Source organism: Apteryx mantelli, chromosome 1 (assembly GCF_036417845.1).
Source record: "Apteryx mantelli isolate bAptMan1 chromosome 1, bAptMan1.hap1, whole genome shotgun sequence".
Classification (NCBI taxonomy): Eukaryota; Metazoa; Chordata; class Aves; order Apterygiformes; family Apterygidae; genus Apteryx; species Apteryx mantelli.
Window position 1 is genome coordinate 78,121,012 of NC_089978.1, and position 18,943 is coordinate 78,139,954.

Below are 18,943 nucleotides of genomic sequence, written 5' to 3' on the forward strand. Positions count from 1 at the left end.
GAACAGAGGGAAAAAACAAACTGAAGATCTCCTTGTTTAAATCAGCACTTTTAACATGCATTCACAGAATCGTCTTAAAATTGAAACCCTGGTGAGGAAGGACAAAAGAGATATGAAGAGTTCATACTTTCAACAAATCTAAGTTCAGACTCACAAAACTGTGGCCAACACTGTGAATCAGAATTGAACATGGCTGGGGTCATAAAAATGACTACCAACAGAAGACAACACAGGCAGGAGGAATTTTCAATGTTCCACTGACGAGAACATGTTTATTTGTAATTCCACACAAAACACCATCTTCAGTAACAACTACTGATGAACAGGCACCCCAAACTGTGTGTCGTTTGCCTTCTCTATCTGAAAAAAGATACTGCAAGCTTATAATCAAGCAATAATTCTGTAACAGGAAGCATGAACTCCCAGCATGGCTTGATTCGGAAGAGTCACAACTGGCAGAAAGTTTCCTTACCAATAGTCCCAACTGTCCTTCATGAGACATTCCTGAAGTGGAAGGACTACTAACAAAGAGTAAGGCTATCACTGCCAGAGCAAAAGGCCTTAATGAAATCTATCAAACAAACCTGTAGAGAATTACTTTCAGCATTCACACCAACCCTTTTTCCCCAGCCAGAGGCTGAGAGCAGGGCTAGCAGCATCTGCAGAGGGAGTGGGAGACAGGAGTCTTGTGCACTAATGCTGGGACTGGAAAGTAAGAAGCTGTAAAATCACTGTGCGACAGCTTGCTAAAATGCTCTGAGTGAGAATACTGCCTTTGTATACTGTGACTATTTATATTCCACAAAGTATAATGCTTTTTCCATTTGTTTTCCTCATTCCATTGGTTTTGGATGCAAGAATTGTTGGATTTGGATTTGAAATTAAGTTAGTTCAAACATTTACTCCTCTGAAATGTGAAATGGAGTCAAAGTCATCCACAAATAGTGATTCATCTTCACATTACCCATTCAGGTTTGACTCATTTTCCCACTGCAGGGATATCATTGTTTGCTGATATAATTTCTTACATTCCCAATTACTTAGACCCCCATAATGGAAAATAAGCATTCATTAAATGGGCAAGATTGACTGTCAGCTAAACATGAGTCTGATCCACCTCTCAAGCCCAAATTCACCTAACATCCACACTTTCTTCACATAATCCCATGCTAATATACAAACTTAGGGTGAAAACATTCCTTTGGTAGAAAGCTTCAACACACTTGGTGTCTTATTTGAGGCTTAAATCTTTGCTTGTGTGGCCTGAAGCTGAATGTGCTAAAGCATGCCAGTGTACCAGCAGGTATTTGAAGCATATTTTGGACACTTGGGGCCACAGTTAGCAACAAGGCTGGAAGGTCATCGCATTTAATGTGCTTCTGAGACTGTTCTTAATCTTGTAGTTTGGACAAAGCCTGATATTATCCATTCTACTGACAGGGCTTCTTTGCTCTGAAGAATTTTACTGGCAAAGAAGATGGCTGTGACTCACCAGTCAGTGTTTAGGCCAGAGTTTGTCTGAGAGAATTAAATCACTTGAAAATCTTACTCACCAAATGCTTCCTATAATTAATTGCATTAATTTACATTTGTAGAGATTTGTAACGTGAATATTAACATTGGTACAAATGAAGAATGAACGGAAATGTGTGTGTCTGTGACCACCAGAAGAAACAGCAGAGCAAAGAGTTAAAAGAATGGCCTGTACTGATAATGAAGGGCATTTTCACAGGATACCATTCCCAGGCCACCGTTCCCAGCAGTAAAATTGAGAAACATGTCCTTTTTTGTTAAGACCACAGCACAGATGACTTGTCAGCAGAAGACTATGCACCATGACAGCAGGAAAATGGCCACAAGGTTGCAGTATATCAGCTACACCACTACTCTTCCTGTTAGCCCACTCAGAAAACAGACTATAGACATAGTCTATATCCTTCAAACAAGTTAAAACAGACAATGGGCAGCAACCTGGTCTAGGGTTCATGGAAGCTGAAGTAAGCAAAATTCTGAGGCAAAGGATGACCCTGTAATAGCTGGTGACTGCTAAAGGGTCTAAAAGATCTGTCCACAAACTAACTTGTCATTTGCAATCAAGAATAGCCACAGACATGATAATGACTCAATGGCTAGAGTGCCTTGTCCTCTGAGTTGCACAAAAGTGATGCTAACCAGAGCAGCTGGGCACACATATCTTGGTGTTTGTAAGAATATGAGTATAAATGTGAGTGAATGAAATCTATGAGAGAATGATTGTGAGTGGGTAAAACCAACTTATTTAGAAATTTTGTAAATAAATGTCACCTTGCCTTTCCAAAAGATCTTTCACTGAATTTTGTTATGCTAAATCCCCTACACATTATATGATATAAAACAAGTCTTCAAAAAAGTAGCAATGTTCTATGCTTCTTTGATTCTATGCAAAGAGAAAAAAAAATCAGCCTTTTGTTTTCCCACTGAGTGTACTTTTGCAGTCCACCTTAAACATGAAAAGGGACTTCTTTAATGAAATATTAATACTGACATCATTAGCTACCATACAGCAGCATGTGGCTGTATTTTGCAGATGCCTGATTTTGACCCATCTATTGAAAGATGTATGAGTAAGTGGTATTCTGCATTTTGCCTGTACAATTCCAGGGCAATCCCATTAGTGTTACTGACCACACTAGACTTAAAGAATACGGAGCTACTATGTTCTTGTTGTTTTTTCGAAACACACATATATACAAAACCTTAGAGAGAGCATATTCTGTATAAAAACTGAATAAAATGACATCACCAGTTTGTTTGTATATTATGAAACACTACCCTTCGGTAACTTTATGGTGTCAAAGATATATTATTTTAAGTAAAAATCCGGTGGGTTAGAGAAAGAATAAAGGAGAAAAATGTAGTGTTTTAAACATATGAATGAGTACTGATGATGTTATATATTGATTTAGTAAATATATTAAAGCACAGAAAGCTTCAGAAGGAAAAAAATTCTTTTCACTGACAGTGTCTGTAGCAGGGAGAAGAAATTATGTGCTCAGGACATTTTTGGAGTTCCTATGGAAATTCACCTGTCATCACTTCAGATGTCTAAATTACATCTCAGTCTGAGATAGTCACCTTAAACTCTGTAATCGATGGAGAAAAACAGGCACCTCCAGAAGGTGATTTGACTGGCCCATCTTAGAATGACATCAATGTCAGTACATGGCATTCATGAATAAGTACCTCTCAGGGTACTTATTTCCCTTCACTGCCTACAAAGGCCACCTACAGTGACAAGCTTTAGAAGTAAATGTGTAACTTTTACATGTCTGAAGTTAGAAGGGATGCCTTTGCCCTGTCAGACAAAGGAACATGAATAATCCCCCACCACACACTAGAATATTCCTTCAAGTCTTCCATTAGTTTTCCTCTTAAAAATGCATACCCTAAAGTTCAAGCATACCCCCTCCTCAGTTAAGGAAATTAGTGACAAGATAATAAAATATTTTTATAAAACCCATATTTTTAAGTCTTTTTCATTACTTTATTATTTACTTCTTACATAAGGTAGTTCAGATCTTTCAAGTTTTTGCATAAAACAGCCCATCCACTTTTCTTTAAAATCTTGCAAAGCAAAGTATAAACCAAGTCTTTATTTATGCTAAATGCTAGCAAAACCCAGGTAACTCCCCTCTCCTTCCTTCCCCTGACATCTCTTTAGTTACATTGGAATGTAAATATTCCCTAAAAGTAAAATTTTACTTTCTGAAACAAAAAATAATGACTGTACCTATTATAACGTGCATGCCAAGTCTCGCCAAATGCTTCACAGTTTGGTAACCAATTCCTTTAGCACCTCCAGTCACTATAGCAACCTTTCCATTTTGTGTAGGGAAAACTATATGAAGAAAGAGACATAATGCAAGGTTAGTTCAAAGTAGTAACACGATTACAAATTTAAGATCTATTTTATAGAGGCATACATTTAACAGACCACCTAAGCTGGGCCAGTAAACAATGTCAAAAACAAACTCTGTAGAGCAATAAAAAGTACAGAATATTTGGCATTATTAACCACACTATAATCTTCCAATATTAACAGTTCTTGATGATGACACAAAAGCCATACATCCAATTCAGAAAAGAAAGTTACTAATTTTGGTTTGCATGCATTCTGTTATCCTGTAATAATCTGTCCTCTAAAAATTTCATCTTAACTTTGTCTAAGAAGAATATGATATCTGGTACCAGCCAATTCAGAGATTATTTCCTCAATCATGCCCTCAGGGAAAAACGTCAACTAGCAGCATGACATCCTGAAAACTTTGTGAATGACAAAGCACAGAGCTCTGCCTTTGCTACACCAGTAACACTGGAGTTACAGTAAATATCTCAGTCAAAAAAACCACATCCAAACAAAGGGCAGAACCCAGTCTACCGAATTTAACTGCGTGACTGAGTACTCTCCTTGCTGAAAATCACGGGGCCATGGCCCCCACAGGAAAGAGGAGACAGTGTAGCCCACCAGAGCCATCTCTCATAGAAGCCCAAGTTTCTGATGCCTGCAGCTGGCTGCACACAAGCTCCACTCCAGCATGGGCTTTTTACCCAAGACAACAAGTGGCCCAGCGAGTAGGGCACATTCCCGAAATTTATGAAATGAAGTAGGGGCTTATGAGATCCCCCTCTCCCAGGGGTTGGTTACGCCTATGGCCCACATCTCCCTCTTCCCTTCTCCAACCACAGGAGGAGGCAAAGGGTGGCTGCCACGGCACTGGTGAGGCGACGACAGTCTGTCCACGGGCAGTTGGTCTGTCCACAGGCAGCCGACTCTTGGGGAGGGGGCTGGATGCCTGCAGCAGAGGTGGGAAGCTGCTGTCCCAAATGAGGCATTTCCTCCTGCCTGTGGGCCACCGAGGCAAAAGTCTCCAGAACACAAGAAAGGGGGCTTTCACTGAATTCGCTCACAGGAATGTAAAAATGGAGAAATGGATTACTGTCCGGATTGCTAGATTAGCTTTAGGCACTGAAGTCCAACCTGTTACAAGATTGAGAAGGCCTAGATGCTACGCAGAATTCCTGCTTGATGCCCAGTTCCCTACATCTTCTCAGTGCAATAGCACAAGTACAGAATTTATGTATGAAACGTATGCCTCCCTTAACAACACCAATGAATTGCTTTTGCTTGTATCGTCTTCAAAATGATGGACAGGATTGTGAAACCCTTACTCATGTGAGCAATCAAGGGATCCTATGAAGGTAAGCAATTTTCCCATGTGGATGAGGATTGCACCATTTAGCTTGGTAGGAAATGTTCTTGCTCTACCAAGAAAGATGGAGCATTCCAGCCAAGGAAGAGCAAAGGTTGTCACGCAGGGATTTTAATTTAACTGTTTGGGGTAGAAATAAATCAAGTCAAATACAAAATATGATTTTTGATGAGGTGGCAAATCTTTCATGTGAATCACACATGGTCTTTATACTACTGAGGTGAATTTCTATTTGCTTTTTAAAACAAGCTGCTAGATACTTGTACAGGAAAAAATGTGTTGAATAATTCATTTTGCCACAGTGCAGTGTCTGTAGGCAATGTTATAGATAACAAATGTTAAAAAGATGCCAACTTTTATCTGCCAGAGTGCTTTCTAATTTGTTTTCTAGGTTTTTAGGGAATCTCTTTGTTGTGTAACACAAGCTTATTTTTTATACAGTTATGAAACACAGCACTAGTGCTAACACCAATTGCTTTCCTCACAGCAACTTCAAAAAGGACCTGGATTTTACCTTTTCTTAAAAACACAGTTCTGTCCAGTATGATTCAAACTGAAATTCTGTTTTCTTTGGGTAACTACATTATTTTTTCCATCCATGTAGAGTGGGAATTATTTGCAATTGTTTGGAAACTAAGTTTTATTTCAGTGATATTCATGTATATATGTGTCCTAAAAAATATCATTTGAGGTAAATAAAACTCCACCAAGAGTAAAGGGTTCAGTTAGTTATATCAGCAGTCCTGCTTATTTCCACCAAAACTATTTATCATAATAGAAATGTCCACATTATTTTAATAGTTAAGCCTGGAAAATAATGCTAGACCTGATACTAAATACTTGGCTAAATTTTTGACTCCGTGTAGTCTTTTTTAATTGCTTATTACTTTACTGAACTTGACTTTTTTTAGATGATGTTTTTCCTGGTCTGTTTTATGTCACTGAAGTAGAAAAAAAAGAAAATAATGGTTTTGCAGTTTTTGAAGATGCAGACAGGAAATGAAGGTTTCAAAGAGGAAAAAAAAAAGTTTTTAGTGTGATACAAGATGTCACTTCTCTGGGAATAGCCCCTGTGCACCACTGAGACCAGGTAGATCTGAAATTTGGCAAGTACATAATCTCAAGTCCTTTCAGCCACTGAATGAAAACTACTGCCTGAACAATTTTAGTCCTTAAAAAGGGGAAACAATAGGCGTGTACTGTTCAGCTTGGGTGGCATTTTAGACTACATGAAAAATAAAAACACATTCCCTTGTGCCAAGGGAGTGCAGAAAGGAGACAGGTCTCTTGAACTGATAGGATTTTGAGGAGGAAAACAGCATGTATGTTAACAAAAAGCCCCTCCTCAAAGCAGTCTCTGGCAGAGATTCAAAGGTCTGGATTCTCCAGCATGTTTAGTTTCACCAAGAGGTACGCCTAGCACTTCAGTGAGAAAAAAGTTAAGTGAAAGTTTACTGCACCAATACCTGAGTTTCTTATATCCCAGTTCAGGTTTGCTAGCTCAAAAATTTCAAGACACTTAAAAAGGAGCTCTTAGCAAGCAAACACTCCTTAGGTCACCTGAGTCCACACTGCAAGACTCATCTGAAGGCCTTTCAGAAAGGGCTGAACAGGTTTCAATTCAGATAAGGAGCATTAGCATTGCACTGATGTTAAAGCAGGAAAGGCCATTTCTGGGCATGCCAGTTACGTGTGTGTAGTCTGCATGTGGCAAGCGCATATGTATTTGTAAAGAAAACTTCATCTAGAAGGCAAAAACATGTTCTGGTGTCTACTAAGTAATTTTCTTTAAAAGTTTAATCCAGTCATAATCTATATTGAAAATTCTGCTATGAAGGTTGATAAAGCAAGTTGCATAAATGCAAGGTTTGTTTCCTCCCCCATAACTCTCCCTTCCTGTTTATTTTTCAATCTTCAATCTCATCTGTATATTAGGGTACATAATCCAGAGAAAAAAAAGGAAAGCAAAGTCATTTCCATTTCAGCTATAGTGAAACAAACAAATAAAAAAAATTGCAACAACAACAAAGGAAATTCCTCCAGAAGAATTGCTTTGTTTAAACCCAAGTACATTCTTTTCCTTCTCAGTTGTCTCCCTGTGCTTCCTCCTGCTTCCTCCCTTCTCACCACTTTGTCAAGCTGTGATTTGGATTTTATGTTGTATACACATGATATCACTATATCTGTCTATCAAATAAGTTATATTTTCATGCAAAATTAATTCGCTTAAAATAAAATGAGTGAAAGAAGAGGGGAAAAAATAAGCCAGGAATAGGAGAGGAGATAACATGAAGGAAAAGGGGAAGTCAGAAGAGCAAAGTGATTAACAGATATCACTGTGATGAAGTGGTGTTTAGCAGAGGACAGTGAAAGAAAATGCCTGGTCCTATCTTACCCATCAGGGCTACAGAGCAGACAAGAGAGCTTTTGGTCACTCAGATCAGGTACATTACCAACTTGCAAATAAGAGCAAGACAGACACACAGACTTCACTGCAGGAATGCATTCAGCAAGATCATATATCACAGAATATTTTAGAACAGGCCTTTTTTAGCAGCTGCCTCCAATGACCTAAGAAAGCACTCAGGAAAATTAAGATTTTCTTTTTTCAAGGCAGGAATAAGGGTTGCAGACACACTAGTAAATGGTAAATATCTGTTTATTTACAACAGGTACAATATATAACTTCCACAGAACATGGTTTTGAATAGACATAACACTACAAAGCACACCTCAGTATATCAGTTTCTAAATCTAAAATGGGAAACAAAGAATCCATTGAAAACTGAAACAAATCTTTGGGAAAAAAAGAATCCCACCCCCCCCAAAATTCTTATTTTTTTCATCAGCAGAAACAGGTGCATTGTTTCCATCATGATAGATGCCTTAATGTAAAAAAGAATCTCCATGAAGATGAGATGCTGCTAGTTTTTACTTCAACACAGCCAGCCAAGATCAAATCCAGGTACAGTGTATAAGTCAGCTATAAATAATTATAGTAAAATACAGTCTATGAGTGTCTTATTTCCACTGGAATTCCACTGGCATGTAGCTGAAAACACCTTTTTCACAATGCAACCTAACACAGGACTTCCAAAACAGACCTGGGCTCAGCCTGCTTTTTCAGCAGATATGGTTTAATTTTGTGTGACAGCTTGAGCTAAACACTGCTCAGCACTGGAGACCCCCCTCCGAGGCAGGTGGCAGCGATGTCCCAGTGGGTTTGCTACACCAAACAGATTCTCTTTGACAGTTCTTGCACCTAATATAAAATATTCCAGCTCACTCTCTGCTTCTGCTCCTAAAAAGTAGGTAGATAGTGATCTCAATTACAGAGGTGTAACTCCACTGATTTCACTGCGGGATATTAGAACTGTACAGCATCGGTGTTAATGAAAAACCCTGACGAGGCACTATCTGTTCATTTCCCTTTATGTTCAAAGAAACTAGCCTGCAGTCTTTAAGCACTTATTTATCAAGCCAGATTCGGATAGAGGATTCTCTCAGGCTGAAGGTTCTGCCTGCATCTCAAATTATTCAGAACAAATAAGCTCATCTACTCTGAAAATGGATTCAACTAAAGCAGAAAAAGGCAGATTTATTCTGGAATAAATATGTCCAAATATGAAGCTATTTCAGAATAATTACTGTGCTTTTAAATATACTTTTCCTTAATCTGAAATAACTTCCATGTACAGACACATCCTCACATACAGCTGACACTATGAAGAATTTAAGGCAAATTCTGTATTTTTTCAAATAATAAAAATACTAATTTTCTAGAGGCTCGTAAAGAGGACTATCAAGATGTCTGTGCAATTGCTAAAACCACAGAGAAATAAAACAGAATACTGCTCTGTATCAATTACCAGTTCCTGCTGGCAATATCTCAACTTCAGGGGTAGGAATGGGGGTAATTAAAGTAATCAAAATAAAACAGAAGCATTAAACTGTCTTCTTTGCAGAAATGTACTATGTAAACACAGACAATGCAAATCCCAGAAAAAGAGCTCCCCTTAAAAGTTGATTGCTTTGGTGTTCTGCAAGCTTTACAACACAGCCTGTTAGGGGCAAAAAAAGTATTAAAAGTTTATTATGAATTGCAAAGCAAATTGTTTCAAATTTTTATTAAGTCTCGTTTCCTACCCTATTAATCCTGCATCTGCATTGTGCAATATTATGAGTCATGTGGACATTAAAATATAATATCTATATATTAATCTCTTCATTAAAACCTCTTTTTAAGACATTAAAGGCCAAAGGCAGAATTTAGATTGTCTGAATATGTCTCCAGTCCTTATCAGTCAAGAAAGACAAGCACTGCTGAAGGCATCCAACAAGATGGTCAGAGAGGCCACCTGAGAGGTACCGAGCAGGGAGCTGCCTGCGCCTACTGAACTGAGCACTTAGCACAGGGATTTTGATGGAATTTATGCTGAAGAGACCTCCACAAACAAATCCTAACAGTTATTTTTTTCTTTCCGCCCATAACTGAATAATTGACATGCAAATATTATGCCTGAAGGTAACTGGCAGAACCACAAATGGAAAAAAAAAAAAGAAAGAAGCCACAAGGAATATTTAGTTTGATGACAGAATAACAAGTATCAAGTTTGGAGCTGTTCCTGTATAGGAACATTGAGTGAGAAAAAGAGGGCAAACTGTAACTGTCAGTCCTAATCTAATGCCACAGGATACGGCACAATCAAGTTCTTCTAGCTGGCTCAAAGAATTCATATAGTTCAAACTACTACAGAATTACTGAGTAGTTTCTCCTGTCCCAAAACATCCCAACTCTTTCCTCCAATTTACATTGTGATAGTGCTGAGATTATAGCCATTAACAGCTGTTTCAAAGCAGATGGTACAAAATAATTCATTTGCTGCTCCGGGAGGCAATCGGGAGACCCCTGGGGAATCCATACAACTTTCAGCAATAGACTTCTGTTTGAGCCTTACAGTAACATCTCCATACACTTCCATTTTGGTAGAAAGCCACTACACAGCATTCAGACTCAGAAAAATCATTCCAGGATGTAGAGAAGTTACACCGCCTAACAGAAAACATTGCATGTCAGGCATTCAAGTACTGAGGAAAAAAACAGTCGTCCTTTTTTTTTTTTTTTTGACATAAGCTTTCACTAGGAGAAAAGAAGTTGTAAATCATTACAGATTACACTTGTACAGATTATCTTTCAAATGCAAATGGTCTTCCTGAATTTGCACACAAAAATCTTTTCTGCCTCTGCTGCTTCCTATCACTTTCCTAAGGAACATCAGGATGTAATCAAGATTAAAAGCTTTTAAGGTTGGAAATCAGGTAGGTGGCAACCAGCTTGACTACTCCTCCTATGAAATGGTACTCTGCTGGTTTCATCAGTTCCAAGACTCTCTGCTCATGAACAACTGTCGTGCACACAGGCAGATCAACTGGCACACGACCAGTAAGGTCCAATGTACCCTGAATCATTTGAAGATATTTCACAGGGGTAATTTATCTGCCCAGGAAGAGCATCTCTTTCCAAGCATAACTGGCGATTTGCATCAACTAGGTGACAAGCCTACCAGCTTTGGTCTGGTTTTATGTTCACAAAAGAAGTGAAAGTCAAGATTCATGAGCAAATGGATGTATTGGAAACAGGCTGGCATTGGAGTTAGTCATGGGAAAGGTGTTGAAGAACCAGAACAGCAGGAGGAATCAAATCATGGAAATGGGTCCCCTATCCTACAAATGAATACTATCTCAAAGTGCTATTACTGCAACAACAACAGCCAGATGGCTGTAAAAATTTCAGTAGCTAGAAGAAGATCTAATTTAAGGACCCTCCCACACAGTAACTGATAGGGAAGAAGGATCATTAACAAGCGCTCCCAAAACCACAGTAAAACTCCTGGTGTCCATAAGACACAGAAACCATGGCCTAAGGCTCACAAGAGTCCTAATAACTGGGTGCCAATGGACCAGGTCACAAATAATTCACATTTACCAATGTTAGGAATTCAGAAAAGCTGCATCCCCCATATTTCGGTCTGGGACATCCTAAACAGGAAGGCATGTGCAGCCCACACACAGTGAAGTTAGCTTTTCCAGAACACACCAGCCTGATTGCACACGTGCAGCTTCGCCAGTGCCTGCAGCAATTTTGCTGAGCTGTCTGCACATCTGGCAATCCAGTCAAGCCAGGCCACCAGATATCCACAAAGGTGGGACAAATGGCCAAAATGTAGCAGGGTAGTAAATGACAGATAAAAGCAGGAGAGTCAGCAGCTTTACCAACTGGAAGAACAGTGTGCTCACCAGACTAAGGAGCCTACACATAACCTCATCTCTTCCCCACCTCATCAATACTGGAACAAGTGAGATCTCTTCAGGTTTAGAAGCAAAAATCAGTAAACTGTTGAGCCAAACTAATGATTTTCTTTTCAAACTGTCAATGAAAACAACCAAAAAAACCCCCCAAATTTAAGCCTGTTGTAAGGTTATAGCATTTGTGTAGCTTTTTGACACACATGCCAGCTTGCTTATTGGGAGGGAGTGACAATATTTGCAGGCAAGAAGACAAGCCATTCATAAAAGCTAGAGAGATAACTTCCTGAAATCTGTTCAAGGTCTTTAACCCTGGACAAGTCACTTTTAGCACATGGGAAAGCTATACACAAAACATTAATAGGCAGACAGCTCCTCCTCTTCTCCTATTCTTCATCTCATTTGGAGGCTTTGTGAGGTATTATATAGGTGAGTAGTATTATTAGAGTTCAATAACACTGTTAAAAGATTGCATCAAAATATCCATAGCAAGACCCAGCTACATTAAAAGAAATCCATATATTGGAAAAGAAGATGCAAAATAAACTGGTGCAGAAGTAAGAAGAGAGTTATGACACCAGCATTACAGGACTGAAAGAAATATTTTTTGCTAAAGAAAAATAATGATACCATAACTGAGACAGATTTTTAGAGCAATGGCTTTTGGCAATCAAAATCAAAGCCCTGTGATAAGAGATCTCTCTAGCAAAAATGGGAGGGGGTAAGAGCTGCCCTGGAAAACTTCATTTGCATGACACACCTATCCACAATTCCTTTAGTGATTCTTGGAAAGACAGTATAAATACAGATAAAGGGAGAAGTGTGTGGAAGGCAAGGCGGGAAGGAGAAGGAGAAGAAAGGAATATTAGCCTCTCAAAAGACTGAGGAAAAAGAAAACGTTTTTGTAGAGAAGAGGTCATTTTCAAGTGCTTCAACACTTTTTCCCCCTCTGCTCACCTTCTCCCCTATCTCCAGGTATTTAGCTGAAAGAGACAGTAACCTCTTCCAAGCAATTTAATACACCTGAATCACAAAGCTCTGTATAGAGTCCTCAAAGCAAAAATAGTCAAGCAAAGAGACCTGTACAGACTGCTTGGCCTACTGCTACTTACTGATACAAATTGACTTCGGTTTGGTGAGTGGAAGATGGTGTAAATCAAGGCACTGTAGCCACTAACTGGTAGGAAGGAATGTTATAACTCTTGCCAAAGTCATCAAAAAGTTGAATATTTTCTTTGCATTTGCACATGTATTTTCAGTGCTATTTTTTCTAAAGCTTGTGACTGGAGTGTTTGCAAATGAAAATGTTCTTTCTAGTTAAGAAAGCCTGGGGAAGCTGCATTTTCACACACCTTTTGATTGGAGCCTGAGTGACTTAGGTTTATTTGTCAAATAGAACCCTCAATAATATTGATCCTGGTCTTTTTTGATACTGCTTGACTTGCCAGAAGGGCTGCACAGAGGAAAAGATAATTGTAGTTTTCAAAAACAATATAGGTGGTAATTTTCAGAACTAATTTAAACTGACTCTTCACTCTGACTGTGAAGAACCTTCTTCACCAATAAACCCTGTGCATACTTTCTCCAGTCAGGCCCTTCGATCACACAGAAAAAAGTCTAAATGTGCCCCCCAAAACAGGAAGATGCTGAGAATGGAGAAAACTAAGGAAAGTGGCTAATCTGGGGAGTGTGCTTGCAATTCCTGAGCTGGTTTTCTCTTAGACAATGGGACACAAGGCTGCATGGAACAATGGTGTGATGAAGTATATACCTGATCTTTTCACTATTCAAGTTCAGGCTGATTTTGACAGTGAGTTATTAGGAAATTTGATCCCCACAAATATAGAGCTGTCCTAAGGTAAAGAAAGCAAAAACAGAAGGCAGGGTGCAGTTCCCGAGTCCTAAATCTCACTTGTGGCCATGCTTGCCATTCTAGGGTACTTTGTTCCTTTAGACAGAACTCATCTATAGATAAGAAATTTGAATCTAATTTTTACAAATGCCAAATAGATAGATTGAACACACCATTATACAAATCAGCCAGTTGGGAAATACCACAGTACGCTATTTAAATCTGCCAGAAATTCCTCAGGAATCCAGGTTTGCCCACAATCCTTACTGGGGGAAAAAACTCCCAACTACATACGTGAATTTGTAGGAACAGAAGAGCATTAGATCTGTAGGCAGGGATGGAAGAGACAAAGAAGGGAGAGAGAGAGAGAGAGAGAGAAATAAGAAACAGAAAAATTGCCTTAGACCTGCAAGTATAGATTATGTTAGTTAAATTATGTTTCTGCAAACTCAATGCAGACTTTAAACAAATTCTGCCACCACATGCTAGTCCTTATCTTAAACATCCCTGCTATTCCAAGCTGGAGCCAGTTTTTGCTGGAGAAATACCAGTCTCAAGTAACAAGGATATTTCAGATACAGGCTGATATATATTGACAAACTTGTGCAAGAGTATTTGGCACAGCACTACCCGCTTATGTTACACCACACAGGGCATATTTTGCTGAACCATGCAATCATTTTTTCTTGGGGACAAACGCCAGCTAGGGACTAGGATGAGACTGTGAAACTCCCCTCTTAGCTTGGAAGAGAATTGAGGGATTTGTTGCCATATAGCCAAATATGAAAGGCTTGTGGGGCATGAACGCCTCTATATCATTGCACTGCCATGTAACATGAGAAGTTACTGAAGGGCATGGTACTAAATCAGTTCAGCCAAAGCTATCAAGATATGAAAAGTCCTGGCTTTTCTCATAAAAAGTATTTCACAAAAATCTAACACAGTGTTTTGTGAAATAAGGACAAGAAGGTCATTGCAATAGTATGAAGAAATCCTAATAATTATTACTGTATATTGGCTAGCCACACCCTGAATGTTAACAATTAACGGATTTGTTAAAAAGACCAAGAGAAAAAACTTGATCCTAACTCCAAGAAGAAAGTAACCGTTCCCTACATATGCATATATTTAAAGAATCCATTTATCCATATCATTTCTTACATAGGAAAATACTGTCACAAGAATAGAAAAAGACATTCTCTCTCCTGCTTATCTTTCATTCCTTTTATATATTTACCTATTAAATCTTAGTCTTTGGCTTCCTTCTCTTTCACTCCAGTCAAACTAAAGATAGGGAAGTTAAATACAGGTGTATCTTTAATTTAAGAAAAAGCATCTGGTTATCTTTTGAACAGATTTACTGATACTCACTCCCATACTCCATCCCTCTGGGCAAAAGTAACTGTGCAATACCTTAGGCAATGTCACTTTATGCAAAACTTCACAATGCTCTTTAAGACATGTCATCAGTAATTATATTTTTCCCTGTTGTGAAATAACAGATGAAAAAGAGGCTCTCATCCCAGAAGATTTAAATAGAGGCAAAGGAAATAACTCTGCATAGTCTAGTATCTGTAGAATGAATTTTCCTATCCTGCAAAAGTGTTTTCATTCTGCATCAGGAATCTAAGCGTCTGTGACCAATAAACCCCTACAATGGAAGAAGGCTCAGAGGAGATGGGCAAGGGCGAGGTGCCCATGAAGCTCAGGAATAACATAGGGTGTGACTGACCACAGCTATTGCACCAAACGCTGACTTCATCTCAACACAAAGGGGACTGGAGGATGGCCTTGTTTTAGATAAACAGTTATGTCAGCTGAGGGGATCAGCTGACTACACCTCAGTTGAGGGGATCAGCTGGCATAAATGTTTCTCCCTGAGTCCGTCAAAAGAGCGTGAATGTCTCCTTGAGACAGCCATGCCAGCATGGGGGAAGTGTATACGTGGGTCAGCCCAACAGAGAGGATAAAAGCTGAACAACTAACAAAAGAATTTCCAAGAGAGCAATGGGCTTGAGCTGGTTTCAACCCACATATCTCTTCCTGGAGATTGGGGGCACCCCGTGTTGGGACGGTGAGCATATTATAGAGACTGGTAACAGGGATCACATGTATTGCAATTGTGATAGTTTGCTAAGTGTAACGTACACTTGTATTGTGATTTCAGTGTATTGCTGTATCACTCTGCTAAATCAAAAATCCCAGGTAACCTCAAATACCTTCAAAGAAGTAAATTTTGATATTAAACATTACACGCTCCATGTGTGGAATACCTAGAAGAACTTGGTCAGAGAGGATTGGACTCTGACAGATTCTCCGGACTTCAAGGTTATACAAACACCTAACAGATAGATGCAGCTCTGTCTCAGAATCCACTTGACGAATAGTCTGGTGGTTTACATCCCTTAGGATGCAAGAAACAGTTTCAAGTCCTTACTCTGAGTCAAGCCTGTCTGCGTCATCAGTTATATCCTGGGCATAAAAAAGCCTTCCCAATGTAACTCTCATTCCAACCAGTAGAAAGTTCCAGTTTCACCAAACATTTGCCATTCAAAGGCAGATTTGTCCAAAAAAAAAAAGTCCCCAATAGCTGTAATATTTCTCCACATCATGCTCAGAAAGCCAGTGATCAGTTTGTGAGAAGCAATAAATAGAAAATAAAGCAAAATTTAAATAATATCAGAAAACATATTCTTTCAGAAATATCATGTCCCAGCTACCTTGTAAAATTTGATAAACACTGTTGTTATCTGCATGAAATGCACAACAGAACTCCTAATATTTTAAAATTTCATGTCTAACTGTGAAAAATTATCATTTAGGTTATAGTTTTGACCTAGCAACCAGGATGATGACAGTGACTTTGAAATGATAAAGAAAAAAGTGAATCTGCAGACTGAAGCATCTATTACTCCATTATAAACTAAGTAAATGTCACAACTGGACACAATACAGAAACCACATTTCAGAACAGTATAAATGATGAATGGGTTTCTTCAAGAGGAAGACACCTCAGAAAAAACAGAAGCTACTCTTGATTTAATCCCAAGTAATGAGGAAATCAACCTGGGCATCCAGGCCCTCGTACCCTTTATGGAAGAAAGGTTCCATCACAAACATCGGCTTTTGGAGAATATTTACACTACCCAAAGCTCAGAAAACGCTGAGGCTCAAATATTCATCAACACTTTCATATGTAGAAACTGAATCACTTACTTGTGGTCAAACCAGAAATCAAACCAAAAGCAAAATAGAGCTATCTGCTTTTTAGCATCTCATCACAGGAATTAAAAAACACCAGAAAACAAATTATATTTTGCACTATGACCTATACTCCAAATATTTTCTTTTTAATTTTCAGGACAGTATTGACAGTATTACCACATTTCTAGACAGTATAGTACACTGTATTACAAATCCTAATATGCTCTTTATAGTTCCTAGTTTTACTTGTAAATTCTAACACCTCTTATTTTGACCAGATGCTATTAAAAGATTGAATTAATCATTCCATCACTTTGCACTCAGAGCACAGATGGAGAAATACAGCTGAGCAACCAATACAAAGGAAAACAACTTCTTTAAATATTTCCTTACTATATTAGATAAAACATTTTGAAAAAAAAAAAAAGTTGGCGAGGTCATGAAAATTATTTGAAACTTCATCTTCTTTCTTCCCAGAGACAGAGAAAATCATTTCCATATTCTAATCAAGCTTAAGAGCATACAGCTGAAGGTCACATTCAGATCTGCCTCTTCCAACAAACAAAATGCTCTGCTACCATTTAAACAGTCTCCTTTACTTTCCATGGTTTTAGAGTGACAGTATTTCCATAAAACATAAATAAGCAAGCAGAAGTCATATGCTACTATACAGAACTTAAAAGGTAATTGAAAGTTTCTGGAGTACTTTGCTTTAGAAAATTGTGCAATCACTTCTGAACTGAAGTGCTTGTTATAATATACAAAACTCTAGCAATTAGAATCAGGAAGAGAGGTGCAAAATGATTAGTGATTATTGGGAAAAATCTATTTAACAGGAAGTATAGCACATAAACCAATCAGTATTTAAAGCTACCCTAAGATATCCTCAATTAATTAAAATTTAAAATGTTAAAAAGCGCATTTCCATATTATTAAAATCTTCAAAAGTGACTAATGATCAGAAACCATTACAATATCAACACTAACACAGGATAACGCTCAGGTGTGCCACTGGGTCAAGAAAAAAGATGGAATTAAAGCCTCAACACCCCTTCCTCTCCCTCTCAGCAGTAATTTCCTGAGCATTGTTTCCACATCCTTCAAATTAGTCTCTGGCTAATATTTTTATTTCTCTGGCTGGTAAACACCTGGTAAAGTGTCCAAACAGCAGTAAAGAATGTACTCAGTATATCATATATATATACTTGTCTACAAGACATGTAAAATATTTGTTTTCCAAAGATGGAATTTTATTCATTGTTCTCTTCTTTGGTATCATGATCAGGACAGAGGTTTCAAATGGAATATAGACTCTACAGTCCAAAGGCAGAAAGGCCTCCACTGTGTTACATACAATCTCCTAATTTTCTCATGCTAGTCCTTTTCTTTGAAAACAGTCATCAGGTTTCTGTCTTCCCTTAGCACATGCTGAAGCTATCGCATATTCAGGTATATTTTCAATTTCTGTCCAGCTTTCTTGTTCCTCACAAAATATGCAGCAAAGTTTTCACAAAGAAGGTACGTCCTTTGCAGCAGAGACAGCTAGTTGTTTTGAAAGATTAAAAAAAAAATTAGACATTTTTATTCCTCAGTGAAAAACTTATTTTCAAATGAAATTTTATAGGCCATTAATCTAAAGCACATTCATGGGACTTAGAGAATTTGTTAACTTAAAAAAGCAGCTATTGTGCATGCCCTGTAATTGCTATTCATCAAATTGTTAAAGATTTTTAATATGTGGTATTACCACACAGATTAAAAGCTCTTGAAGTATGTCTCAATAGAAGAGGCCATCATTCTATAGTATCATTATCTGCTATTAATATTTCAATTAGAGAGCATCACCGAGTCCTCTGAAGAAATGGAACTGTTCACAAAATGAATTCCATTATTGATAATGTTCCAGTAGTATGACACAATGTCCTAATTTTATTCCTACATCTAGTTACCTCCCATAAATAGTTTTCCAAAATTTTAAAGGGAAAAGTTCATTTGATATAGAAATGCATGACTTCGGAGACTGAAATTTCCTAACCCTTATTTTTTTCTAAGAATGAATGCTAAGGCTGCCTAGACACCACCGGGCATTTTGCATAGCCAGGCTATGATCTCACTCAAAAAGTATTTCATCTAACCAGTAGTTCAAAGAGATTGATACACAGCAGCACACACTATCAGTCCTCCTAAGAACATCAAACACAAATATCAGCACTTTTCAGACATCAGCTCTAGCACAAACAGGTTTCACACCTGCATTCTGCTTTTCCATTTTAACTGACCAGTGGATCAAGCTCAAATCAAAGGGCCTTGCAATAGGTCACTTAGTGTGAAA

General features: G+C 38.2%; 1 protein-coding gene across 3 annotated transcripts in view; it reads right to left on the reverse strand.

Annotated features, from left to right (window-relative positions):
* The window catches only part of DHRSX (dehydrogenase/reductase X-linked), a 175,426-nt gene that overhangs the window by 131,160 nt on the left and 25,323 nt on the right, over window positions 1–18,943 (reverse strand). For 2 of the 3 annotated variants that reach the window (XM_067296052.1, XM_067296045.1), the window contains exon 2: window positions 3,770–3,877. The exons of the other annotated variant lie outside the window; for it this stretch is intronic. In XM_067296052.1, coding sequence (XP_067152153.1) covers window positions 3,770–3,877 — 108 coding nt within the window. The remainder of the gene's footprint in view (window positions 1–3,769; window positions 3,878–18,943) is intronic. 3 annotated transcript variants of the gene reach the window in all.